The sequence below is a fragment of the Pterocles gutturalis genome, unplaced genomic scaffold (genome assembly GCF_000699245.1).
Source record: "Pterocles gutturalis isolate BGI_N339 unplaced genomic scaffold, ASM69924v1 scaffold5088, whole genome shotgun sequence".
NCBI classification, from domain to species: domain Eukaryota; kingdom Metazoa; phylum Chordata; class Aves; order Pterocliformes; family Pteroclidae; genus Pterocles; species Pterocles gutturalis.
In genome coordinates this window covers 4382-31233 of record NW_010117806.1, presented here as the reverse complement: position 1 = coordinate 31233, position 26852 = coordinate 4382, and the positions used below count along the sequence as shown (strand labels likewise).

General features: G+C 42.0%; 1 protein-coding gene across 1 annotated transcript; it reads left to right on the top strand.

The window, feature by feature from the left end:
* Positions 1–1186: 1186 nt before the first annotated feature.
* Positions 1187–26852, top strand: PXK (PX domain containing serine/threonine kinase). Its single transcript, XM_010075929.1, is given in 18 exon segments — positions 1187–1231; positions 1906–1953; positions 6446–6632; positions 8530–8554; positions 8556–8599; positions 8764–8837; positions 9718–9792; positions 11050–11154; positions 11310–11411; positions 12040–12201; positions 13135–13252; positions 13671–13749; positions 15934–15982; positions 16672–16749; positions 17165–17251; positions 17886–17955; positions 18922–18984; positions 25752–26852. Coding segments are annotated over 16 exon segments (1476 nt in total). The 5' UTR covers positions 1187–1231; positions 1906–1953; positions 6446–6493; the 3' UTR covers positions 25958–26852.

The window sequence follows — 26852 nt, the reverse complement described above, 5'->3', positions numbered from 1 at the left end:
CTGACTCTGGGAACTCTCCAGCTCTCGTCAGTGTCGGGAGTTGCATTTTCTCGGGCAGCACCTTACTTTCTGGCTCCCCATTTTCATGTTTTTCACTGTAAATTATGTGGCCATGGGCGTATCTGTATAGTAAGGCTTTAGAAAGAGCTGCATTTATAGAGCTTTCAGTGCATGCAAATAGTGAAGGAAGTGCCTGTTACTACACTGAGCCCAGGTTAATTTCCTTGCTAATTAAATAATGTCTAAATTTGAGATTACAGGCTTTCTAGGAAAAGGACTTGCCTTGTTTTTGATCTCTGAAATGTCAGAAGTGTTTTTAGAGCTGTTCTCAAGCAGAGTAGGGGGAAACAAAGTCATGGCTGCTGTGAAGTCCATCAGAGGAGGTGTACAAAATCCTCTGTGTTTATTCTTGAGTTAATGAGATAAATCTCAAATAATGATATTGCTGTATTGGCCAGGTTCTGGCCTGCAAAAGGTACAGAGGAGCTTGACATGAAGAGACTGAAAGGAACTGTGCTTTATAAATTGTAATGTAATAATTTATAATTGTAATTATAAGTGTAATTGTAGTGGGAGAAATATTAGTACTTAAAATCTAAAAGGGGTTCACTGAGATATAGATACATCTGCGTAGTTAATATATAAATAATTAACATGAAACATGTGTTAGAAATGAAGAATTATCATCATGAGAAACTGCTGTGTTCTGGTTACTCAAGCACACCCCAAAGCTTTGGTGGTAACCTTACTCAGAGGAAAACAATGAGAGGCTGGGCAGCTGTGGGTATTCGCTGGCATTTTATTCTGTTATGAGGGCAGCAGTAATTCCTGGGGGCTACTGGTTAGATATTGGAGGTGAGGAGAGGTTTCTCAGCTGCTGTTGGTAGAGATGTGTGGTCAGTATTCTCTTAGCATTTTTTGTTAACAAATGAAACTGTTCAAGTGCTTCACGGGTCTGCAGGCTCTTGGACCTCTCTGTGTTCTGCTCCGGGAAGCAGAGAGCGACAGCTCCAGCGATGGGTCTGAGCAAACCCAGCTCTGACCTTCACCTAGACGCTTATCTTCGTGATCTGCATTTTCTGTTTCTGAGTGTTTTCTAATTGAACGTATATGCAGAAGTACCTAATAACTTTCTTCAGCTCATTAGTTGTCATTTCTAATAACTTTTTCTTTTTATTAGGAATACATAATCCGTGTTCAGAGAGGAGTTTCAGCAGAAAACAGTTGGCAGGTAATTTCTTAAACCGTAGTTCGTGTAACCAGGATGCCTTTTTAGGAAGAATTTAAAAATTGTCTCTTCCTAGCTTTTTAAATTTGAGCTGGAGAGGGAAATGTTGGTTTGTAATTGAGAACATGAAGTGCTTGAATACTTTTGGTCAAAAACTAAGAGAAAAACAGTATTGCTGCCAGCTGAGAAGGCATGTTGTCAGCTGCTGTTGTGAGTATTGCAGGAACAACGCCTGCCATGTGTCACTACTGCGTGTTGGTCTGACCATCGTTTTCAAACCTCCAATGCCAGTTTGCCTTCCTTAGTGCTCAAATCACAGCCTTGCTGATCCATGACCAGCGAAACCTAGAAGCAGTCGTGAAGATGACTGTGAAAAGTTGTTGCATCTAATATGGCAAAAATGCTTTGTGTGCAGACAACTTGGCTCGCAATTTTTTTTTTTTAAGCTGTTTTAAGATAATGTTCAGAAATGCATTTTTGTTGTGGTCAAGATGTGATTAAAAACTCTTCTTTGCTCTCTGGCAGCACGGCATAAATGCAGCAGTTATACATTTGTACAAAAAAGGTTAAAAGAAGAATAAGATTATAAATGGGAATTACTTTAATGGAGTTTTGAAGAGTAAAATGCTAATGGGAGGAGTGATATGTTTCCTGAACTTTGTCTTTATATTTTGCAGATTGTGAGGCGATACAGTGACTTTGACTTGCTTAATAACAGCTTGCAGGTAACTTTTACCCTTGATATATAAATGTAAAATGTCATTTAGAAAGATACATTTTAAATGGCTTGTGATATTTATATATATATATTGCAGTGAAGAAAAAAAATACAAATTCACATAGCTGTAAAGAGAAACTGTGACTTCAAATGTAACTTGAATGTGTACTTTTTCCACTCTTATGTTTTCTCTTGCAAAATGTTAACGTTAGCATAAACAGGACCAATTTATATAGTAAAGGGAGGAAATTGGCAGATACTGAATCTTTCCGTTCAGCACTGCGACTTGTTCCGGTTTTATGTGTTATTATTTGTTCCTCCTTTGATTCGAAGAAAGCCAAGGCACATACCAACCTTATAAATTCAGCATTGACGTGCCATGTGTCTCATTATTTATACTCGTCTAAAAGCACTACCAGATGCTGCTTAGCATGTGATGGTTTTCTGTGTCACTGGAAAGCGTTCCTTAGTTAAACACTGGACTTACTGTGTGTTGGCTTTTGCTTTTTAGGACAATTATTTCTTTTAGTTTGTGTGGGAAATAGCAGGGTATATGAGCGTGTTTGGGAAAGGGGGGAAGCAGCAGTGGCTGGCATCTACAGGCGTGAAACCTGTTACTCAAGATTTCCATGGTACTATGCAGGCAAGATAAAAAGCGAACGCTTCTGCCATTTGAGGATAGATCTGTGTGACTTTGAAATGTTTTTCCCATCAAATGTGGGAATTCAGGAGGTTAATACTGCTTCCACTTCCCCCCCCCCTCCCCCCCATCAAATCAGCTATCTGCTTGGTGAACCTCAGTGAACAGAAACACTCAAGGATGTTGAATTGTGCATTCTGATCATCTGCTATAACTGATTCCTATGCTAGAAGGTGCATTGGGGGGCAAATTAGTCATCATTCAACAGACACAACATGGTTGCATTGTGGAATTATTTTATTGAATGCGCAGTAGCATGTAGGAACTTCGATCATGACCTAGAAACCTCTTGTGCTGAATAACTGCAGTAGAAAGATGTCTCCTACTCCAAAGAAATCCAGGTTAGATAAGCACCCATGGGAACACACGGAGATGAGATGGTGCTAGTCATCGCAGTACACAGTGGTCATTGTGGTCTTAACCATAGCCAGGTTTTGATGGAGATCACAGAGAAAGAATTTTAAGAAAGTTTTGAAAGAAGAAAGAGTTCGCTTTTGCAGCCACCTGTAACAAGCTCCTCTTAACCATGGGGGACAGAATGCATCAAGGCATGAAAAAGCTTTGTTGCTTTCTCATTTAACTTTGAAATGAGGCAGCTTTAGCAGGAAAGGCAATGGACCTTTTAGACCTCACCTTCAGAAATGGCAGGTACTGAAAGGTTAGGGCTAGGTAGAAGGTCTAGAAAGCGAAGGTAAAGAGGTGATGTGTGATTTGTGTCTGAGACAGAGGTGAAGGATGAAAGTGGAGGGTTCAGGAAATAATTTAACAGCAACTTGCAGAGCAGGACAAGGAGGAATTTGAAACGAGAGAGATTTTGCAGATCTAAGATACCAAGATCTGGAACAAAACGTCAGCTGCTTGAATGGTGAGAAAAGATCAAACAGAATCATCAAGCCCTACCTCTGACTTGGCCAGGAGGATATGCAGAGGACGGGGAAATTAACAGGCTGTGTTCGTTAGCACTTGGTCTCCTTCAGTGAGAACTGCTGCTCACCCCTTGATGTTCAAACCCCAGCTTTCCACAGTCTGGAAAGGCGATGTCTCTCTGCTGGGAGATGCCTTTCCTGGCTAGTGCAGAGAGCCACCCTGAGAGGTGTAACTGTTCGTGATGTGCCGAGCAGAAGGGCAGGAGGAGTTTCAAGCCTTTATCAAAGATGCACAACTCTGCTTTTGACAAACACCAGCGCTCCTCCAGCCTCGGTCCCTATGCCAGGGCTTGAGAGGCAGCAGACAGTAGCTGGCGAGAAGCATGCTAAAATTGCTCTTTTTCTCCCGCTGTTGTGGAGTTTTTTATAAATTGCTCTTTGTGATGCTGGAGCTGAAGTTTTCTGATCCATTAAGACACACGACGCTCCTCAGTTCCTTCCATCCAGAACTCTAAGCAACAATATTTAATCAGAATATTCAGGTCGCCTGATTAGTTTTTAAAGTCTTTAAGCTCTTGTCTTATGTATATTGAAATTAAACAATCAAATAAACAAAAATCCAAACAAAACAAGCCCACAAACCAGTATAAAGCCATGAGCAATAAGAAAATGCCAAACCCCAGTCTCCTTCCTGAAAAACTACAATGTTGCTGGCAAAACTGCTGGATTTTCTTCTGGGTGTAAAGCCCCAAGTTCTTGCCTTACAGAGGTAGGTTTGGGGGGTTGTGTGTGAACACATCACTGCCATTCATTTGGAGTGCAGCTTTTCCGCTGTTAATCTGGTGTTACCTGTGCAGTAAGCGGAAGGACTGAGAATTTCCAAACCGCCTACACTAGGGGATGCAGTCCTACCAAACACCTCAGAAATAACGAGAGGCGTGTGCCTGTGACCCTGGTCTGCATCAGGAAGTTTCAGGCGAGATTCCCTGAACTCTCAGGTGTGTACTGGGCTGAAAAGCTCCTTCCAGACCGTCCTGCATTTCTTCCATGTCACTTACTCGACAGAGATACATGGAGATCACTGGCTGCTCTTCTGTTAAGTGAACCGCTGGTACAGCAAGGTATCTGGCTTTTGTGAAGCATTTTATTGCAGCTTTCAAGCAGACATTCCTGAGCAGGCTGTGATTTGAAGATAAGAGTGTTAATGCCCAGGTTCTCCTGCGGGAAAGCTCATCCTGGCTCTGGTGTGAGCTGGGGCCACCGAGAAGCGCTGCTGGTGTTTGAAAGCACACGAGGTCTGTCCCGGGTCAGGCAGGGTTCTCCCTGGGCTGTGTGTTTTGGCAGAGGGCTACAAAAACCTGGGTGGAATGTTGCTTTCTGCTGAAAAAAACAGCAGATGTGGTGTTTATTAAATAAATTTTAAAACAAATAATAGGGGGCCGAAAACATCTGAACTAGAATCCTTTTCTCTCTGATGGTAGCTAGCTCTCAGGTCAGCGAGGCAAAGGCGATGATGATCTGACATGCTTTTCAATATAGTAGTACCAGAAATTGATTTAGTTTTTGTTTAGGAACTTGTTTTTGAATTGAAGTAAGAGTGGTCTGCCCAGTGAAAATTTTAGATGCCTCAGGTGGTACAGCCAGAAATTCACCAAATTAGTTTTAAGTGACATATTGTTGCTTTTGGGTTCTTGGATATATTTTTTTCCCCCCTTGTGTATAAAAGAGCATGACATAATGCTCAGGGGATAGGATGATTTTTATTAACATCTTCTGTAATTCAGATGTAGTTAAAGAGCTTTTTCAGCCCATGATTTGCAGTCAGAAGGAGAAATGCTGAGTTTGGGGGGGGGACACAACTCCTGTGTTCAAAAGAAGGAGGAAAAAAGGGCAATTGGTAATTCTGCCCCAGTTTGTTGAACCAATCCTTTCCTTTTCCCACTGGTTAAAATGGAAGTTGTTCCAACACCAGAAGTCACTGTCTTCTCCCTAGCGAACTGTTTGCTTTAGGAATGAGGTTATTGCATCTGGTGTAACTGATTCCTGCAACACACATTTCTTGAAGCTAACTCCCGTGGAGATTCAGCATACCCAGGGCAGGTGCTTTGATCTGCAGGACGACGAAGTGTTAACATGAAAAATTAATTCTGGCAATTCACATGACCTGATTGAATATAAACACTGTGTGCAACCTAGTTTTGTTTTCTAAAGATGATCTCTTTGATCTGGCTTACATAAGGCTTTGAATTTCTGTACTTCTTTCATCATCCTTTTTCAAAGTATTACTCTGATTTTTTCTGAAGTTTTGGATCACTTGTCAACATAAAACAACTGCTGTACATCCGCTGGTAGATTGCACCTACTTCTGGGTTGAAAGATGTATAGCTGCTTGAAAACTCTACAGCAATAAATTCAGAAGAGAAAATGGAAACACTGCACTGTATTTGAAATTACAGATTTAAAATACTGACAGTAAGAGCTTTAAATTACCTGTAAAGGCAGTAGAGGCAAAGGAAAGTTATTAATCTGCACTTCGTGAAACAAGAAAGCATAGATCTTATCCAGAGAAGCCGGTGAGGTGTGAATTGTTTTGGTGCTGTGGTGGAGGTATGTCACAGAAAGGGTTGGGCTGAAGGCTGCAGGCATTTAGAATCTGAAAGTTTTGTGTAGTGATCTTAAATGTGACTTATTAGCAAAAATTTATCTCCTCGCATTTTCAGTGTCGTTCCACTTACTGATCTCTTCACAGTGGGATGCGAGCTGTCTGACCGCCTTACCACTTAGAAAAACCAGGAAAGCTTGTGTGTACCCAGGACAGAAGGGGTTACCCTGTAGTTAGCCTGCTGCTGAGAGTCTTTTGCTTTCTGGGTTGCTAGCTTATATCCCTGAGGCTTTTCAAGAGCAAGTTTAGTAATTTTTCCTCTCTTTTTAAGATCTCAACTCTAAGTCTACCTCTTCCTCCAAAAAAATTGATTGGAAACATGGAGCGTGAGTTCATAGCTGAAAGGCAGAAGGGACTCCAGGCGTACCTCGATGTGATTACCACCCATCACATACTGTCTAACTGCGAACTGGTAAAAAAATTCTTGGACCCAAACAGCTATTCTGTAAACTACACTGGTAAGTGGGGAATTGCCAAACTGCATTAGTTTCACTTCAGCATGTGGTCCTGTCTTCCGTTGGTGCTGGCAGGGATTTACACTGAAGCGTGGGGGGTGGATGGGGGGACAACCTTCAAAATTATCACACTGTGCATGCTAGTATTTATTATAATGCTTCTCCAGCTCTGTGCATGAACCATGCTGTGGTTGTCAAATTGAAATATTTGAATTATTTTACAGAAGAGTGATGAGGGTCAACATCTGTAAAAGCAGGATTTGGGGGAGGGGGCTCGGTGAGAGCAACATCTATTTTTTCCCAGTTTGTGATAAATGGGGAGGGTTGGGGTTTGAAAATTATTTGTCTACCAGACTGTAAGGTGGAGTTAAGTTTGTCAGCTCTGCTTACTGTTAAAACAGCTGGTCTTCTGAACGCTGAATCTTGCATTCATCATGGTTCTGAGGTTTTCAAATCAACAGGAACGATTGTGGTCATCTTGTCTAGCTCCCACGATCACTTTGGGTTGTGAGACTTCCCAGAACTAATTGTTTGAGATAGGTTGTGTACTTTTTCAAGGCTTGAGTAAGTCACACATACTCTTCCCCAAATACTGGGAATTCACTGCATCCCTTAAAATGATATCCCAGAGATCAGTTATCTTAATTATTAAATGTTTCTTCTTTGAATTTGTCTGACTTCAGCTTCGGCCATTGGAAATCGTTAAATAATTGTCTTACAGACTGAAAAAAACTTCCTCTTAGTGAAGAAACCCACTCCACAGATTTAGTTCATGGGCAGACTGCCTCTTTGCAAAATGCAAAGCTTGTTTTCATAAACGCAGAGCCTACTGAAGCAGGAACTTACAGTTTCCTTTTCACTTGTCTTTTTGCTCTCCCTTTATGTAACATTCCTGTGCCTTCAGCTTCGAAGTGCAAAGAACATTTCCTGGATGTTTATGATAAGCTGTGGAGGAGCTGTAAATTATTAGTAACTCTTTAAGGATGCAGTGTGTCTGGCTAATGCTGAGCAAGCAATTAAAATCCTCGAGGAGCCACTGTGACTTCTGTGTTCATTCTGAGCACTTTCATCAAAATCATTTTTTTTTCAGCGAGTTGCAGGGAAGTTAGTAGCAGTCAAGTCATTCCCTGTCAGCTTTGTAGACACCATCAGTTTGCAATTTTTTAAATAGTGAGCTGATATTTATCGCGCTGTTCTCTCTCTTTTTCCTAGCCCATTTTAGAGAGAGAAGATACAGTGCAGAAGGATCAGTGCATCCTTACCTTTTTGCTGTGTTTCTGTGCCAAGATAAGCCACGTTGGAGAAAAATCCTTGTTGGCATGATTCTCCTTCTCCCCCTCCTGTCACCATTTCTCATTGAGATTTTCCCCTCAAATCGCTTCATGAATAAGCCAGTTGTGTTCCCAGCTGTGGGAGAATTCAGTAACCAGAAGGGCGACCTTCCCCCCCGCCCCCTCAGAGATGTGTGTTGGACCATAATCACTGACAAATACCTTTGGCTGCACAGAAAAGGACAGAATAACACACAGTGAAACTGAGCTGGTTACATGTAGAAATGGCAATGGAGATGCACAGTAAAGAGATTTGAAAGTCAGCACTTTTACAGGTATAGCAGAAACATCCCATGATCTAAGGTAGTGTGGGAAATCTTAGCTGTGAGTGTTGGATTTGAACTTGGAAATGTAGATTGAAGGCAGTTCTTTCTCCATTTTCTCTGTGGATTTGAGCTCTCAGGTTAAAAATGCAAATACCCTTTAACTGTGTTTTTATCTGATTTCCTTTTAAAGTGATTTTGCTGACTTTCAGTCTGAATTCCTGCAGGCTTCCTTCTGGCACTGACTGTTACCTAACGTGTGGGCAGTAATCTTAAATAGTCTCTTAAAACCTTTTTTCTTTCCAGAAGTTGCCTTACAGCATGTTTCAATGATCAGAGCCAAAGTGGGAGGTGGTAGAACCATTAAAAGATATAGGTAAGAAGAGCATGGATGCATGAAAACTTGTCTGATTATTTTTTTTTCCACCTATACAAGTTCTCCTAAGATTACATATCTTTGCTTACAGACCTGGTCTTGCCTGTAAGCTGTGTGATTTGACAGTGTTTAATTAAAGCTGCTGATGACTTTTTTTTTTATAGGTTGGCGAATACGTAAGAAATATTTCTTAATGAAGATTAAGAACCAACCAAAGGAACGGCTCGTGTTGAGCTGGGTATGTAGACTTTCATCTCGTGCTCAAATCTTTCTTAGCAAATCTGGCTTATTTCATTTATATTGACCCATGCATGAGTGACAGAGAGAGAGACTTAGGAGCTCAGGCTTTAGAAGAGCCTTGGAAGCCCTTAGGTGGATGTGTGGTGGGGGAACTCCTTGTGTTTCTTTCTCCTGGTGGCAAATCCAGTTTGCAAGTTTCTGTGCCTGGTGGTTTGTACCCATTCCTGCACCTCGGGTCACTTCAGTTGTAATGATGTAGCTGTTGACCGTAGTGCAAATTTGCTCACTGAAAATAACAAGGTGATCCTGTTTAAAGTGGTGGGTTTTCCTACTGGGATCTTCATTGGACTGACAAACTAACAGGTGAGAGAGGCGTGAATTGCTCCTTTAAGGCAGACATGTATCGACACCAAATGCTGTGTTGTTATTAAACGCTTGCTTGTGCTCCTGCGCTGAAATCTGCTGCTCTCTTAATTCTATCAGCAGAGCTGTTTGTGAGACTTCATGGAAGGCGGATATCACTAAAGCCTGCAGTGGGAGGGAAGGTTTTTTTGCTGGAGAGGAAGAAGGTGGAGGTTTAAGCCTTATCAGTTGACAATGCACACAGTCCCCAAGGCTGGGGGTGGCAGAGTTCATTCAGCAGTAGTAATGCACGTCAGATACGGGGGAGGAAGGAGGCAGTAATACTTATTTACACTGTGAAACCATGGCCTTATTCAGCTTCTTCAGGTTTCATTCTGTATGTGTAATTTCCTTGCTTGCTCTTCAAAATACACCTTCAACAGCTGTCTTCATTTGTGAGAGCAGAATACAGATCACATTTTCTTTATGGAATGCAACATCTCTTATGATGCCATTCTTTTCCTATTTATTTCCAGGCTGATCTTGGCCCTGATAAATACTTGTCTGACAAAGACTTACAGTATGCTGTGAAACTTCTTTCTTCCTGTTCTGTGAGTATTACTTGAAGACTTTTAAATTGTGTCAGCACAAAAGTGCTTGTCAAGGACTGATCTTGCAAAAGCGCATGTAGCCTAGTAGACATAGTTTGTAATTTTAGGGTTGCTTTCATTTAAAGATGTGCAAACCTTCTAATTGCATTTCCCACACAATATGAATATCATGTTCTCGGCACAAATAATAATCCTGCAGGATTATTACAGGAGATGGAGAGTTGTGGTTAATTGTATTTTTTTCTTGTGCAGCACTGTGAGATCACAAGCTTTTATTGCAGCTCCTCGACACTTTCAGGCTGCTAGGATAGTGCTGTCTAGGTGGAATTGCTAACCCTTGTGCTGGGGATATTCTCAGCCAGCAGTGGATAAGGCAGTGCAATGAGTGTTGTTATTTTTTAAATTTTTTGAATTTAAGACAGGAATATTTGAGTAGAGGTACAGCGGAGGCTGTGCAATTTAAACTCCTGTGCAGTGCCACATTAAAAATCCAGTAGGCATCTCTGTCTGAAACAACTGGCATTTGACTCCAGAAGGAGTTTCTCTTTAAGGATGTTAAGGATGTGAGAGACTGGCTGAAGAGGATGGTATTTAAACCTGTAAACCTCTGTGCCATCTTGGAACTCAGCAGATGCACGCAACAGAAGGGGCTGAGAATGAGGCTTTTCAACCCCCAAACCAGACTGAAACCCATGTATTGAAACAGGATGTGAAGAAGGGATTTTTTTTCCTAACTTGCAATTTCAATTAAAGGATGTGTTGCATGGGTAATTTATTTCCAACTGTGCTGTCTCATTGGGTTTCACAAAGTTGCAGAAAGTCGTTCTGATAATTTCTGAAGACATAAAACTGTTAGGACAGCTATTAATGCTGAGTTTCCTTATGTGCCATAGCTGTAGAAAGCCATGAATGAATTCATTAGCTCAGCATGACTTAAACCTGCAGTAAAGCTGCTCATGTTTAAGTATTAATGGGGCTGGATTCTTAGTTTGTCTAAACTGCCAGACGTGTTCTGTTAAAAAGAGACGGTGATTTTTGAAAAATAATGTATGTGGAAATTGAACAATGTCCTTGTGAAGTTTTCTTTGCATTTACTCCAGGTTAAGGCTGAATAACTTGAGCAAATGTCACTGACAGAATGCAATTTGTTACTTTAAACATACAATTTGGGCAGATGTTTTCTTACTTGTGAATTGAGCAAAAAGGAATTACAAAATCTGGCATCCAAAACTTACCTACAGTTTCTTCTTTTGTTAGCATCCCTTTATTTACAAAATCACTTTTGCTACTGCCAATGAATCTTCAGCGCTGGTTATTAGACCGTTCAGTGAAAAAGGGACACTAAAGGACCTTATTTATAAGGTAATGTCTCCCTCCTGCCACCTCCAATTCGGAATGTTTGCTGGAATGACCATAGTCTGCCTGTTACAATACTGTTTACCATCTCTTGCTAACCAAACTAGGACAATTACTGGCTTTTCTGGGCATGATGCTCGATATGTGTGTTTCTCTTAAAGGCAAAGCCAAAAGACCCATTCCTGAAGAAGTATTGCAATCCTAAAAAAATTCAAGGTCTTGAACTTCATCAAATAAAAACATACGGAAGGCAAATATTAGAGGTAAATAGTTTTGCTTTATTTACCAGCCTTTGGGATTTTTTTTTTTTTGAGGCCAACTGGTTTAACTAAAAAAAGCAGACAAACTAAAGCACACAAGCTTTATTTTGGCAGCAGACTTCAAAGCTAAATGTCAAGTGAGATTAGCTGCTGGGAGTTGAATTTAGATAGGTATGTGTGAGGCCATTTCTGACCAAAAAAAACCCCAAAAGGCAGGTGGTATGTGTAGAGCTGGGGTGAAGAGAGGTTATAATGTAGTTTTTTCCTTACAGGAAAAGGGAAAGAAGTAATTCATAGCCTGCAGAACATGTGCCATAAATTCATTATAATTAATGTGGGGTTTTAAAAATTTTTATTCAAACTATAATATTCAGTAGAATTGTGAATTTTAGTTTCTAGATCTCTTTGGGAGATGTCTGTAGGCCTGCTCTGAGGATCAGTGTCAAATGTTTGTTTTGTGAAATGGAAATGAATAGTCAGCCAGAGACCATGTAGATAGAAGATCAAGTCAAACAAGCATTCCAAGCAGGGGCCTCATTGATTATGTATCTGCTTTAGTATTGGAGCATTTAAGATCTCGAGATCATCAGAGCATCTTGTGACAAGTGCTCCTGGCTTGGATTTTTTTCAGGTATTAAAATTCTTGCATGAGAAAGGATTTCCTTATGGCCACCTTCACTCTGCCAATGTGATGTTGGATGGGGACACCTGCAAGCTACTGGATCTAGAAAATTCCTTGTTGGGACTTCCATCATTTTATCGATCATACTTTTCACAGTTTCGGAAAATTAATGTAAGATTCAGACAATTAATTCAGCTGTCTCTTATGCATCCCTTTATCCTCAACTTCTGTTTGTGGAGAACTGACTAGAATGAAAAAAAAAAATAAAATCTGTCAACCTCCTTTTTTTAATCCGAGCTTTTCTCCATCAAATCCCCTTTCTGCTTCCTCCAAATCACTGTCTGGCTGCACCGGAGTTTTGTTGCAGCACACTGGAGTGAGGCTGAGGCCAAAGGGAAGCAGGTAGAAGGGGAGTGCAGGGGAGTGTTTTCACAGCAGGCACAAGTGGCACAAAGACAGGTGAACTGCAGCTGTTTTAACATCTCTTTCCACCCTGTTCCTGAGCAGTAATCAGCCCTGGCTTCGGTGGATACTGTGAAAATTGCTTAGATGCTTGCAGATGTCTTAGCTATTAAAAGCTGTTTTTTATTTATTTGAAGGATGTCTCTTAATTGCAAGCTTGCACAGCAAAATATTATCTTCCTACAAAAATAGGAAAACAAATTTGCCCTGTGGTAGGAATAGTCTTTTAGCCAGCATCTTGTCCTGCCTTTAAGTGCTCATTGTAATAAATTCCGTACAGCATCACGAGACAGCTGCTTGCTGACCTTGCCAAACAAGTTCTACTATGTTGTCAAAGAAACGATCAAAAGTTCACGGTTAGTCCAAATCTGTTAGTGCCATCAAAGCTCTAAGCCTCCTCCAGTGAGAGGAGCCATTTCTGTTTAAACATGATTCAAAAATCTCAGAAATATGCTGTCTGGGAGCTTAGCATGTGTGTACAGCTTGTACAAACCTCAGGAGGGGTGAAAGAACCTCTCCTAGTTCTGTCTGGTATTTATTTTTGCTGTTTTTCTTTAATGGGTTCTGGCATGGTTTCAAACTAGTTGTGAAAAACAGATTAGTTCTAGCAAGTTGTGTTCATGTTTTTTTGTTCCCCTGCAGACGTTAGAAGGTGTTGATGTACATTGCTTTGGGCACTTACTGTATGAAATGACATATGGAAGACCCCCAGATACGATTCCAGTAGAGAGCTTCCCTCCTGCACCATCAGTGTTTGTTGGTTAGTATACAAGCGAAAAAATGTCAGTCTTACCTTTTACCTAAGCTGAAGTGCTGTGAAATAGCAGATATTTGCAGCCTGTGACCGCAAAGAATTATTTAGTAATTTTTTAAAAAACAGAAAATGTGTTCTTCCTGAAATATATGTAGCATATTTTTTTTTTTCTTTTACTGAGTGATAAAACACCATGTAGTAAGTAATTAGACGGCTGGATTCCCTCGCTCATGTCTAACATTCTTGAGAAGTTTGTATGTGTAATAGTAACACTGTAATAAAAACCACATGCCACGGAGCTTGCTCACTGCTTAGCTGATGCAGTACTTCGGGGAACATCACACAGCAGTGCCAGACATTAATTCTAAATCATTTGCTATCCTGCAGTGCAAAAATGTGTTCATTCTTATTCTTTCTTTGGTAGTGTCTGTGTTGGAATCCATTCTGACCTGTGAAGCTATGAAGAATGGCATGCCAACTGTTTCACGGCTCTTACAGATGCCGTAAGTCTTGTTTTATACTCATGGCAATGTTTTACATTATATTAGGAGGAAGAACCATTTTGCTCTTGTTCCTTTGCTCCTCATTCTGAGGGATGTATAGAGTATCCCAAATGAAGCCTTAAAATTGATAGGCTTTATCGAATCCAGCACTTTTGAGTACAATGGATGCTCATTTAGCATTTCCTTGTCTCTTGGTGTGCTGGAGCTGTCATTAATACATTTTATTTATCATGGTGCTACGGTTTAAATTGATCGAGCTATAAAAGTAGTGCAAGCGTGACTGAGATCATACGCAGATTGTTTTAAAGCATTTAGAATGAGACTTTTTGCATGTCCCCTTCAGACCTACTTCAGTAGATTTTGCTAGCAGTTGACTTATGACTAGCAGAACAGATCTCTTGCTTTGCTCTGCGGTGACATTTAGACTGGGTCTGGGCATGAAATGTTATGTAGAAGTTCTGGCTGGTTTCTTGCAGGGCTGACTTAGGGATTTTCTGAAGCACAGACAGAATATATTTCCTTACAGGCTGTCCTCCCAGTGATGCAGTGAAGTGGTAAAGGCAGGTGCAGAGCCAGACGAGGATGCAGAGAGGGAGCAATGTCATTGACTGAGCTGGAGATCATACCGGTCTGCAGTGCCACCCTTCCTGCAATTAGAGACTATTACCAGGGAAATTGTCTGCTGTCACTGTGCTGCGACATATCATCAGCATCCTGAGTGTAGAATCACACAAAAGGGGGTTCTTTAGTTTTTTTTCTTAATAGGAGGTGCTATGACCTTATACATGACAGATTGCCCACACCTAAACCTGGGTCTGACCTCACAGCACAGAGACTGCGGTACGGTTAAACTGCTCCAAGATGCGTGTTTCCTGGTTGGGAAAAGCCACTGTGGGCTTGTCTCAGCCTTCAATTCCTTCTACTCCTCCCTTCTTCTGCTCTTAAAGGAGGTGGGAGGCAGAGAGAAGAATGTGAGCAGGGGAGAAATCCTGTAAGAAACTCTGAACACAGGAGTGTACGGGTGTTACAAGCTGTTGGACAAACGATCCGTGCCCAGCTGTAGCTGTGTGTAGGATATTACAGCGCATTCCCTTCGTACCAGTACTCTTCACAAAAGTGTTCCACGTAGATGTGCAATGCAATTAATGTAATTTAAAGCAATTAATGTAATTTAAAAATTTATTAAGCTTTATTATTTATTATAACCATACAAACTATGAGTTTGCAAGGACATGTCATCAGAAAGGGTCAGAAGAATGCCCTGTAAACAAGGGTGACCTTTCCTGGGTTTTTCTTAAAATTTGCTTTATTTCTGATTTATTCATGGAATACTATTCTTACAAACTTGATTCTAGACTTGAGTTTGTTTTCTCCAATGTAGACCTGTGATCATTTTCCATAGTGAACAGCAACAAAAGATCTCTGAAATATTTATCTCAGAGCCAGGCTTGAGATCTGTTTCTGGGACAGTTTTCTAGGATGTTCTCCAGAACAAAATATCTTGAAATGGGCTAATCAGTTTATTTTCAGGCTGCCATTGCCCTCTAGTGTCTTCATTTTGGATGGAAAGTGATTAATCATCTATGCTGTTGCTGCTGATACCATAGAGGGGAGAGCGAAAATGTTAGAATATTTGGTTGAGTTGCCTGTGCCAGAGTACAGACAAGAATGCAGGTATCTCCAAATGTTAAATCCACTCACTGATCTTTCCCATGGTTCTTGTTAATGCTAAAACAGCAGTTGTGCTAAGAGAGTTTTCTTAAAAAAGAGCAATAATTTTGTTTAGGTGAAATGTAAATTAAAGCCATTGGTAATCTTTTGTCATTAAAGAATCCATATACCTTTAAGGAAAATATGTTATTTTTTGGGGGAAACCCTTCTCTGCCGTTGATAATTGTACCTGTTCTATCAGCTTTCAGAGGACGTCACACAGTCTTACTCTGCCATCAGTAGTGGCTACATTCGGAGGGTTGGATGCTGCTAATTTTACATCAGTGCTTGGAAAATAAAAAGCAGTACGTAAAAACCTGTGGAAAAAAATCAAGAGTGGCCTAGGGATGAGGAGAGAGAGAAGGAAAAGGAGAAAGAGGGAGTTAACGGTGCCAGTAGCATTCTTCTGTGGTTCTGCCTGTCTCTCAGGAGTAATATTCCTTTTTTTTTTTTCTTTTTTTAATCCACTCACAGATTATTCAGTGATGTCCTGCTAACAAACTCTGAGAAACCACAGTTTAAGGTAGAGTGGCATATTGATTTGCTGATGTTTGGGGAAGTGCCAGGCTGTGGGGAGCTATGTATTAATTGACAGACGGGGGAGAGGAGAGCTGCCTTTACTTGGCTCTATGGCGATTGCCCTCAGTATTTAGATTCCTTTGCTGAATTGTACCCGAGGACGTTGTATCGCCCCTTAGCAGGGAGGCACGGTGTGAGCAGAGGCTGCTGAGCAATGTGGGTCCCTTGCAGCGAGAGGAAACAAATTGCTAAGACCTGTGGAAGCTGATGTTGCTAGGTGAGGCCATCAGGATGTTGTTGGCGGCTCCGGCGCTGCACTGCTGGGAATTTTGGGGAGCTGCATCTGCTCCCACGGGGGAGCTGCCCCAGAGCACTTCTCCTGGAGGGCACGTGCTGTGTGTCTCCTGGTGTCAGCCTCGCGGTGCTTTGGGGATGTGACCCGAGTATCCCTGCCATTACAGCATCCCTTCCATTATTCGGTGTTCCTTTGTCTCTACTATTAGATCCGTAGCTAGGTTTGGAGTGGAAAACATTCATCTAGAGTCTTCTTTTCTCCTTCAGTAAGGGAATAGTGTCAGAATTTGGGGCTTTAGGTGGGCAGCATGATCAGATGAATGGTGGGTTTTGAGCAGCCAAGTTATGTTTTCCTTTATCATGTTTTGTGTTATGATTTTTTCCCCCATTCTGTATTAGATTCCTACTAAACTAAAAGAGTCATTGAAAACCTCCAAGGAATGCATAGAAAAACGATTAACAGAAGAACAGAAATTGGTAACGTCTGCATTTCTTTACTGTATTTCCTACAGACATTCCATTTCCTCTTCCCACTTTCACATGGGGAAAGTGAGCTTTTACTCACTCAGAGTGATTTTGAGTAATAAAGGCTTTCATGAACAGATTTGCTTTCCCCAAAATGCAGTATGAGGAGTTGTAGAACAGCTGTTGACTGGATGGCATTTCACTGTTTTACGTGGTGCAGCTCCACAGGCAGCGGCTCCTCAGTTAAAGGATCCTTTTAGCTGTGGTATGAGGCTCCATCCTCCACCAGCAAAATCAAAAACTAAAAAAAGAAAACTAAACATATGAAGTGACTACAGTGTGTTTTCTTGCACCTCAAACATATGCCTTATTTGAGAACATTTAAGATCTTAATATGGTCTCTTTTTGGTTTTTCTTCATTTTGAAGATTCACCAGCACAGAAGGCTGACAAGGGCTCAATCGCATCATGGCTCTGAGGAAGAAAAAAAGAAAAGGAAGATCTTAGCACGAAAAGTAAGCAATCTTTAAATAGGTTTCTCGCACAGAAAAAAAACTTGTATCTTTTTTGAATGTGTAGCATGCAGTACCCCAGGCATGCTGCTCTGTTCTGTGCCTGTTTTCTGTACTGCTTCCTGACCGTTTTCACTTCTGTCGCTCAGCAATACACTTCCCAAGAACTTGAAGTTACAGTGGTGGCTGGTTTGCGTGTTGGTGTAACCTGGTTGAGGCTGCTGTATGGAAACAGGCTCAGTTAGCATCTCATACCCCCGTGGCAGCCCGTGCTGCTTCCTGCTGCCCTGGGGGGTATCGGAGCCTTTTTCTGTCTGCTCCTGCAGCACGCTCTCTGCACCCCCCAACAGGGGCTCAGAGGCAAAAGAGGAATTTTGGGTGGCTCTGTTTGCTGCCTTTGCCTTGCGGACAGAGGACACTGGAGTTGCCCTGGTTGCTTGCCCGGGATGTCTGAGCGCTGAGCAGCCTTGCTGCTGCCAGCATCGTGGCAGCACTGGGCTTGGGGAGGGGATGTGGGGCACTGATAACCCTTGTGTGATGCAGTGGGTGGCTGTTACAGACCTGCGTGTCCGTTCAGTCGTTATCGCCGAAAGCAGTTATTCACTCTCACCTTCTGTTTCTTCTGCTTTGTTTAAAGAAGTCAAAACGCTCTGCCTACGAAAGCGGGGAAGAACACTCAGCAAAGTACAGCAACTCAAATAACTCAGGTAACTACAGAGAGAGCAGCTTCTTTCTACACAGCTTTCTGAAGGTTTTTGTTGTTGCTGGCATTTTCTGGCTTAAAAGATCCAGGGTCACCATCAGTTTACAGATTAATAGTGGTCTACCAAAGCCTGATACCACTGTTCTGGGTATTTAATAGTAGAGAAACTGAGGGCTTGAGAATATATCAGCGTTAGATTTTCAGCTGCCTAATACAAAGCAATGTGTCCTCTCTTCTGTGCCCTATTCCTCAAAAAAAAAAAAAAAAAAAATCAGTCTCTTCAGTGTTTGACATTTGAGTGGAATAATAATGACACCCATTATTTGGGCCATTTATTAACGCAGACTTCAGGGAGAAACTCTGGTGATCTGTATTCTGTAGTAAGATGTTAAGATGAATGAAAAAATTATCTGTTTAGTTGCTGCTTCAGTGCCAAATTCTAAAACAATGGAGCCTTTGACAGATCTTCATCTAGTTAAAAGGAGCAGTCAGTACTACCAAACAGTTTGACAGAGGTGACTTGCCTTCCTAAAATGTGCCCCAAAGCAGCTGCTTGTGGAATAGTCAGATCTCAGAGTAACTTGTGGAGTATGGCAACTGATGAAAATCATCTCTTAGAAGGAGAAATGGGGTGCCATCCGTGCAGCGGCACAACTCTTAAGGAGAACAGAATTTGGATGCTGAAATCCCAACAGCCTAAGCAACAGAAAAGAAGTGTTTCCCATTGAGGAATACTGTTGAGTGCGCTGCTTATGTGTTTGGACCTCCTCTGAGACTGTATAAAGCCTCTCTGTTCAGATCGGGTCTGAGGGACACTGTTTGTATGGATGGGAGTCTTTCCCAAGATTTCAGTGGAAGCAGGATTGGATCTTCAGTCAATAAAGTTGGCCTGTTTCCACCAATCTGTCTTGTCTGACTGTGTTGAATTGTAATGTCACAGCTTTAGTTACCAGACTGTTGTTTTATTTAGCAGGCTCTGGGGCGAGTTCCCCATTAACATCTCCATCATCCCCCACTCCGCCCTCCACAGCAGGTAAGTTCAAGAGTCATTACAACGCTTGTCTTTTTCTTTGTTTTTTATTTTCCCTGCCTCAACTGTGGGTGTTATTCCCAGGATAGTTAAGTGATGGTGGTTTTCAAGGATGGAACACATTTATCTTGTGTCAGCGTGCACGTGGGCATGTGCTCTCTTTTGAGGGCCATAGAGAACCTTTACTACTGTTCTTTTTCATTTAACAACCTTTCTTGAGTTGTACATTATATGATTTACCCAGAGTATAAGTACTTGCTTCAAAGTCTCTATTACTCCAATCCTACTCACATTGCAACTTTCCAGACATTTCCTGGGCCTCATGTTTCAGAACACATTTGTTCAGAATACATTTATTCTGGTGTTCGTGGTCTGTAGACTCTGCAATACTGTTGGTTGATCCCTTGTTTCTGTGTATTGTCTCCTTACACCTGTACTGCTGTGATGGAATTTCAGGAATTGTGGGTGTGACAAATTCAGCGGCTTGGGCTGCATAAATCTCCCCTGTTCTGCTACAGCCCATTGGTAACACCGGGAGAACTGGTAGAGACAAGTCAGAGACTGATTTAGGTTAAAAATAATATCTTTATTATTTTTGGCCAGTTCTGTTTCCCAGTTTGCTGGGTAGCGGTGCAAACAGTTTTGCTAATGTTAGGACAGGTGGTAGGAAGTGGTGAAGAACGAGCTTGAGTGGGCAATAGAAATGCTCACAAAAGTTCGAGTACAAATCTGAATATTGAGTGATAGTGGATGTGCTTCAGTCTGAGAGGCTGGATGAGGAGCACCGGCAAACCTTAAAAGCAAAAGGTGTTAGTGGAATACATTTCTAGAAGGGACGCAGTCTATAGCATTGCCATTTATTATCATGACTCAGGCCATATGATTTCTACTCCCAGGAACTTTCTACAACAGCACAACTTGTTCACTAAAGCAGTGCAATCAAATTTTGTGTTTGCTGGGGATGGTTTTTCAAAGGACACTGCAGTCTCTGTGTTGTAATTCATGCTGAAATGCAAATCAGTCATTATTCCTTCAAGTTGAGGGTATGCCGAAGTGTAGATTTTATGGACTAACTTCTCCCAGTTCGTCTAAACAAGATAATTGCTGTTATTGTGTTGCACAATAACAGAGCTGTTCTCTGGATGCCCTGGCTCTTCGCTGGAAGGTTTATTTCCAAGTTCCGTATGCTTTAATAAGGAAATAGCTGAAAATGCAAAAGAAAACCTTATGCCTCCAAAACGGACAGATGTTTAGAAAACACATTGTTTTTTCTGCAATAAAACTGCCTTTTACTTACGTTTTAACTTGAACCTGTTGGAACTTGGTTGAAAGCTTTTTCAAGTTTTGAGCATGTGATGCAGGTTTATGTTGTGGCTCAGATGGCTGAGCACGGCTCACGTCTGGGCTCAAAACTCGGCTCTGTGGTTCAAACCGCCTTGTCCCAGCATGTCGGTCATCCTGCTGCCAGTGTGTGATGGTGACTGGTGGTGTCCAGCCCTGTCTGACCGGGTGCACTGGCCAGACCTGTGTTCAAATCGGAAGGTGCTTTAGTGTGCTGATGGCTTTCATGCATTTGGTTGGGTGTAAAGGCAAGTGTCACCATTTCAGGAATGCTTTGGTGAGTGAAATTCATGGAAGAAACTTCAGATATTAGCTCTCTGGAGGTGTTCAAGAAACATGTAGATGGGGTGCTCAGGGACATGGTTTAGTGGGTTAGGTGCTGTTGGGCTGACGGTTGGACTTGATGATCCCTGAGGTCTTTTCCAACCTTTATGATTCTCTAAAGAGCTAGCATGCCTGATTTTTTTTTTTTTTTCCACCAGCAACATTGTAGTTTTAACTATTCTAAGCCACTACGCCATTGACTCAATAAAAGACTCACTGGCCCCATGGTAGGACTTTCTTTGTGACAACTGATGCATCTATAGCTTCGACCTCTCTCTTCCACTTTCCTTGCACTTACTAAGGATATTAACCTCTAGAACAAAATTGCTTGTGGGTATCATTGTGGTGAGGTGACTCAAAAAGTTAATGAAGCTTTCATCAGGCTTTCTGAGTTGGTCATGGTTGTGCTAGAATCATGGCCTGTCAAAGCATCTTGCTGATGTGATGCCATGGCAAAACGAAGGCTGAGATGGAGGTGTACCCAGCAGACGCTCTTGCCCTTCTCCTGCCCTCTAACCAACCAAGTCAGTGGAGTGTCTGGGTATGTGCAGAGCCAGAGACTGACCGGAGGGGAAGGGGCTCCACGCTGACATGCCCTGGGGAAGTAGCCTTGTTTGGGGGGTTTCTCACACATTGAGAGGTGCTTTGTCTCTGAACAAAGGCCTTGTGAGACTGAGCTGGCAGTGCAGTGCTTGGTACAGTCACTGCAGAACATCCTAAGGCAGAAAGTGGTTGCTGGCTTCAGCTGTCTTCGTAAGGATGGCTGCAGCTGGAGGGCTGAAGGCATGACCTGCGTGGAGGGGAAAGGTGTCTGCCCTGCCTGGGCTTTTCTCACTGCCTGGGATGTTTTGGGCTGGTTTCGTTGCAGATACTCAGCTGAAAAACATCTTTGGAATACGTTGTTTAGATCGTGAGAAGTGATTCTAATGTAACTTACTGTGTTTCTGACATTCTCCCTTGAATGTTTGATTCTTTTTTGCTCCACTTGCACAATTCTTTGCTTTCTTGAGAATATGTTATTTTTCTTGGCAGCTCCGAGCTGTGGCTAGGATCAGAAGGGATGCAGAACACTGTGGTGTGGGTTATTTAAAACTTTACTGCATCTAAATCCAATAAGCCCATAAAATACCAGCAAGCTCTCTTATAATAGAGAAAAGTTTGGAGGGTGCCATTTTTGCTTCCCTGCAGGAATAAAGTGCTTTTTCTGTGCTGTTTGTTCTGAATCTTTCAGTATGCCATATGTTTCACAGACACCCATATGGTGCATCTTTTCTGCCCTTCACCTGTCTGTAAGACAATTTGAATGCTTTAGGAAGTGCTCTTCTTGAGTGTCTCTGACCCACGCAGTGTAAGTGTAGGTACCGGTGTTAATATGACAGGACGTGTTCCTTGAACTGAGTGGATTTCGTCTCCTATAGCTAATCTTCCTACAGATTTCTTGCTAAATCTCTCTAAATGCACTTTAATCCTGTAAAGCTTGAATTATGGCATGTGCAATTTAAAGCATGTGTGTTGTTGTGTTTGTTAGCAAGTAGAATAACACTATAGCCTGGAAAACTGTGGTTTGTTATTCAGAAGTGTTGTGTATGTAATATGAAATATTCAATCTGCTATCCTTGTATTTGTCAGTGAATAAGAACGTATTGATTTTTGTACTAACTTTTCAGCTAACAGTTTTTTCTTACTTTGACACGAGCACCGGATGATTAACTTGTGTCCTCTCTCTTTCTCTGCTGTCTTCAATAGAGCATGCATCATTTTGAACGTGAATTTTCGGAAAAGTAAGCTAATGCTGATTTATCTCTTTAAAGATGCTCTGTTTCTGGATGGGAAAGTTGAATGCAAATCTGGAACTTGCTTAGTGTTGGGAGGGAGTAGAAGAAAAAGATCTGAACATTCTTATGGATTATCTTAATGAAATACAGCATCTTTAAAAACTATCACTAAAATGATTTTCTTTGTTTGCATCCCATTCTCAGCCAAGTTTTTAATGCTGTTTGCACAATTACTGTCACTTTAAATTCATAATTAAGTTTTTGTTTCAATTCAGGCATCAAGTTTACAGCATCTGATTTACTTCCTATTCCTTTTAACACACTCTCTTAACAAAAATGTCCCTGTAAAAAACCCTTGGTAAGTTCTTGTTTGAGTGTTTTATTCTTACAACTGCATGAATGAGTAGAACGTGTGTTTGCAGGCAACTTCTTCCAACATATGTATTGGGAAGGTCTAGTGATAACTGCGCACTTGTCTTAAATGCTTTTTTCTACTAAATACAGGAAAATATTTCACTGTGGGCAGAACAATTTATTCTATAGATATAACAGCACCTGAATACACAAGTGTGAACTAAATTTCCTTTGCACCACTCGTGTCCAGAAGGGAAGGACAGCTTGCTTTTGAGTGACTGAAATGAATGGATTTGAAGATTTCAGACTCATGCTCATTGTTAGTAGGTTCAGTATGTAACACGCATAGCTAGTCAGATACCGTTCTAAAACCCGTGTGTATTGATGTTTTAAGGCAGAGCTCAGGTGTAAGAGCTTGTTGTCCGTAATCAGTCTCCCAAGAGCTGTACTGTATGGTGTTGGTGGCAGCTCAGTTTTAATAATAGCTGGTCCTGAGGAATTTAACCATTTTCCAGGAAGGAAGGTGGCCTCTCCCCCTACTCCTCTGTCTTTTCTACCCCCATTGTAAAAATAACCAGACCAAAAACTGAAGATAACACACAGAATCTTGGCTTAATAATACTTGGGGATCCAAGCACTTTGTGGCTTTTTTGCCCCTCTCTCTGTCAGATGTGTGCCTTCTTCCACTTCGTGCGTTATGTTGTATCTGTATTCTGTGCAGAGTCCTGGTGGCTGTGCTCATGGTCCTTCCCTGTTGCATCTTGTAAACCTCCCTGCACAGCCTCTTCGACCTCACCTTGCAATTCCAGCCAAAAATCTCGTCTCTGTTCTCTGCAGTTCTTGCTTCTCTTTCAAGCCGCTCCATTTATGATTAGCTCACCTTGGCTCTTTGACAGCAGTTCATCTGATCAGTGTGGTGGCCGCGTTGGTACGCCAGTCCTGCAGGGTTCTGACACTGTAACCACAAAAGTGGCTGCCTGAACTGTTCTTGGTCTTGTTCTTCTTTTGGCTAAGTGTCAAGTTTTGCTTTGCGGTGCTTTGCTGGCAGTCCCTACACACACGAGAAGCAGGAGGACTCTAACCTAGGGGATGGCTTTCCAGTATTTCTAATAATAAATCACCTGACACCTTTGGCTAGTGTAAAAAGTAGATTTGGATGAGTTAGATTGCTCCAAGGCACCAATATGCCATTTATTTCAGTTTGTGCTAACACTGTGTAATGTTTTGGTTACTTAAGAGAGCAGTTGATCCACATGCAACAGGCATGTTAAACTGTTTCGGTTGACCTCTGGTATTTCTCCTAGGACTTGAGTATTTCCTCTGGAAGGGAGGGGAGTGAAGATGAGCCCAATATTACTTCCATGTTTTGTTGTCACAGAAGGTTTTCATGCCAGTGAGAGTTTCTTGTGAAGATCACAGCATGTATTAGTGTACATTGGTTAAATTGGATGGTTTGTGTGAATACTCTGCATTTTGAGCTTGCTCCCATATGGGAAGTCTCTCTTCAAAGACTGGTACAAATAGAAAATGAGGGAGCTTTGAGTTATGACTTTCATCAAGTAAAACTGCTTTTTTTAATTACAGCAGTTACTTTTGTACTATAACTTGTTGGGCTGAGAGCAAGTGGAAGTGAGGAATTGAGAGAAGTGGAGCACAGAGAACTTCGCCTGCTTTTTGTTTTCTGTGGCTGCGCTTTACCCTTCATTGACCACCTCCTGAGTCCATATGGCACCATTCCCTTTAACTTCCTTGGTGTTCGCTTACTTCATAGCAAGCAGTTCTCCTTCAGTAACCGTAGTTTCTTGGTTGGCCTCACGTTGTTTTGCTTTGTTGTCCTTTCGTATCATAGTTCTTGCCACTTATCGGTATATTCCTCATTGTAGATCAGAACTGCTGGAAGCAAGTGTTATACTATAGGTGCCATTGGTCTCTCCAGTCTTACTGTGGAATAACTCATGATCTAGATGATGGAGTTAAAATCCACTGTGGAATAGTTCCAAGATACTAATCATTATGCCCCTGCTCATTGCAGAATATACGAGACAAGACAGGCCCATCCTTCCCCATTCAGCTGGTGGGGGGCTGCAAATGCCACCTTCACGTGGATGTCCTGTGGAACACCAAGCAGTCACCCCTGAAGTCCTGTGCTCTTACTCCAGCACAGACCTTTGATTGTACTTGTGTAGAAATCATGGTGCAACATGCAGCAGCGGAGTTGCACAAGATCGGGGTGCTTGGGAGAGCTGCTTGGAGCGGCTCTGCCTTCCCGGGCAGCCCGGGCATGGAGGCTGGGGCATGATGAGAAGCACGAGGTGGATGTGACTGGGGTAGAGAGCAAGGGCCAGAGTGCAGAGGTGGCTGGTGGGAACACGAGGCAGGCGAGCAGCATGTGGCAGATTGTTGTGATTCATTCAGGCTGTGAAACAAGCGTTTGTTACATGTTCAGAGGAAGTGTAAAATGCTTCCAGAAAACTCTATCTGCAGTTAGGACTTAAAAAATAGAGTATGATCTGACCAAGCAGTCATCACAAAGACTACAGCGATGTGGTCCTTCCTAAAGCTGGTCATGTAAATAAGAACAGGCAGTAAGATTTGCTTCCAGTCTTTGTTTCTGTTCATGACCCAAAGAGCAAACTGCTTCCCTGGGGACAAACAGAAGAAATGGAAGCTGGGAAATCCGGTTAAGTGATCTCCCTTTCTCAGTGCAATATCACATCTGAGTCTTGTTTTGCATCCCCAAGTACTGAGACGCTTCAGGCTTCATTTCAGGTGTGTCAGATGACAGGACTCACCTGCAGATAGAGGGATTGGATCACTCTGGCATTGTTCATCTGTTCTGTTCTTCACACTCCACTGGCATTCAAGGAATGATGTGACTAGTGCAGGACTGACCAAGTCCAGCTGAGCAGCCGCAGTCCTTTGCAGCAGGCCCTTCCTGACATAATCAAACTCCATCTTCTCTCCTCAACCCAACAGGAGCATCGTCGATACCCCCAGCACCGCCACCGCCACCCCTGCCACCAGCAGCTCCTCCTCTGAGTACAGAGGTGCCAACGCAGCCAAGCCCGCAGCCCCATGTCAGTGCAAGCCGAGGAGCCTTACTCAGCTCCATTCAAAACTTTCAGAAAGGAACTCTGAAGAAAACACAGACGTGCGACTACAGTGCTCCCAGGATCAGCTGAGGCTCCTGCTCGCACCAGCACTGAATTCCCTCCCCCTCCTGTGCTGTCTAGGAACAAGCCCCTCCTGGCCGGTGACTGATCCACCAGCATACAGCAGCTAATCGCCCTGTTGCTGTGTTTATCCCTATTGCAGCTTTCCCTGAGGAGCAGCTCTGCCCTGCTGAATTGCGTTGCCATGCTGTGAGAAGTACTCCATTCTTCATTCGGTTTCAACACCTTTGTTCTCCAGCTACAGTTTCAGGGGTACAGCAACTTCTATATAGCTGAATAAAAATCTGAAAATAGGAATGACCATGATCATGGTGAATTAATGCTTTTTTTTTTTTCTAGCTCTGTTCCACCCCCTCTTTCAAATTACAGGAATGTAGTTTTAGTCTGCTCAGATTTTCAGCTCTTTTCATGCACTTGTAACTCATCTTAATTCTTGCTGCAATGGATCAGCAAGTTTTGTTTTAGATAATCCAACCCCCCCAACCCTTAAACCGTACTGCACAGGTGAGGGAACTGGAGAATTAAATCTTATTCCCACCATATTTGCTGGTGAAGTAAAAATGCTGTCTCATTGAACTTGTTTAAGTGGACATCCCACCTGTAACCCTAAGGGAAAAGTGTTTTATAAACCACGAAACAGTTGAAATTGGGAGTTAATAGGGCACTGGGATATTATTCTTGATTTAGTTAAATGCAAAGTTACTTCAAGTTAATTCTATAGCTTAAACTTTATTGAAAGATCCTTTTTGATTTAAAACCTTAAACAAATTGCACTTTAAAGGATTATAGATAATCCATTTTTTAAATTCAAGTACATCAGTGTTTGTTACTATGCAGAGAATGTCTGTACAAAGTTTCATGTAACCTGTGATATTCGGTCATTTTTATTAAAATGTTAATGGAA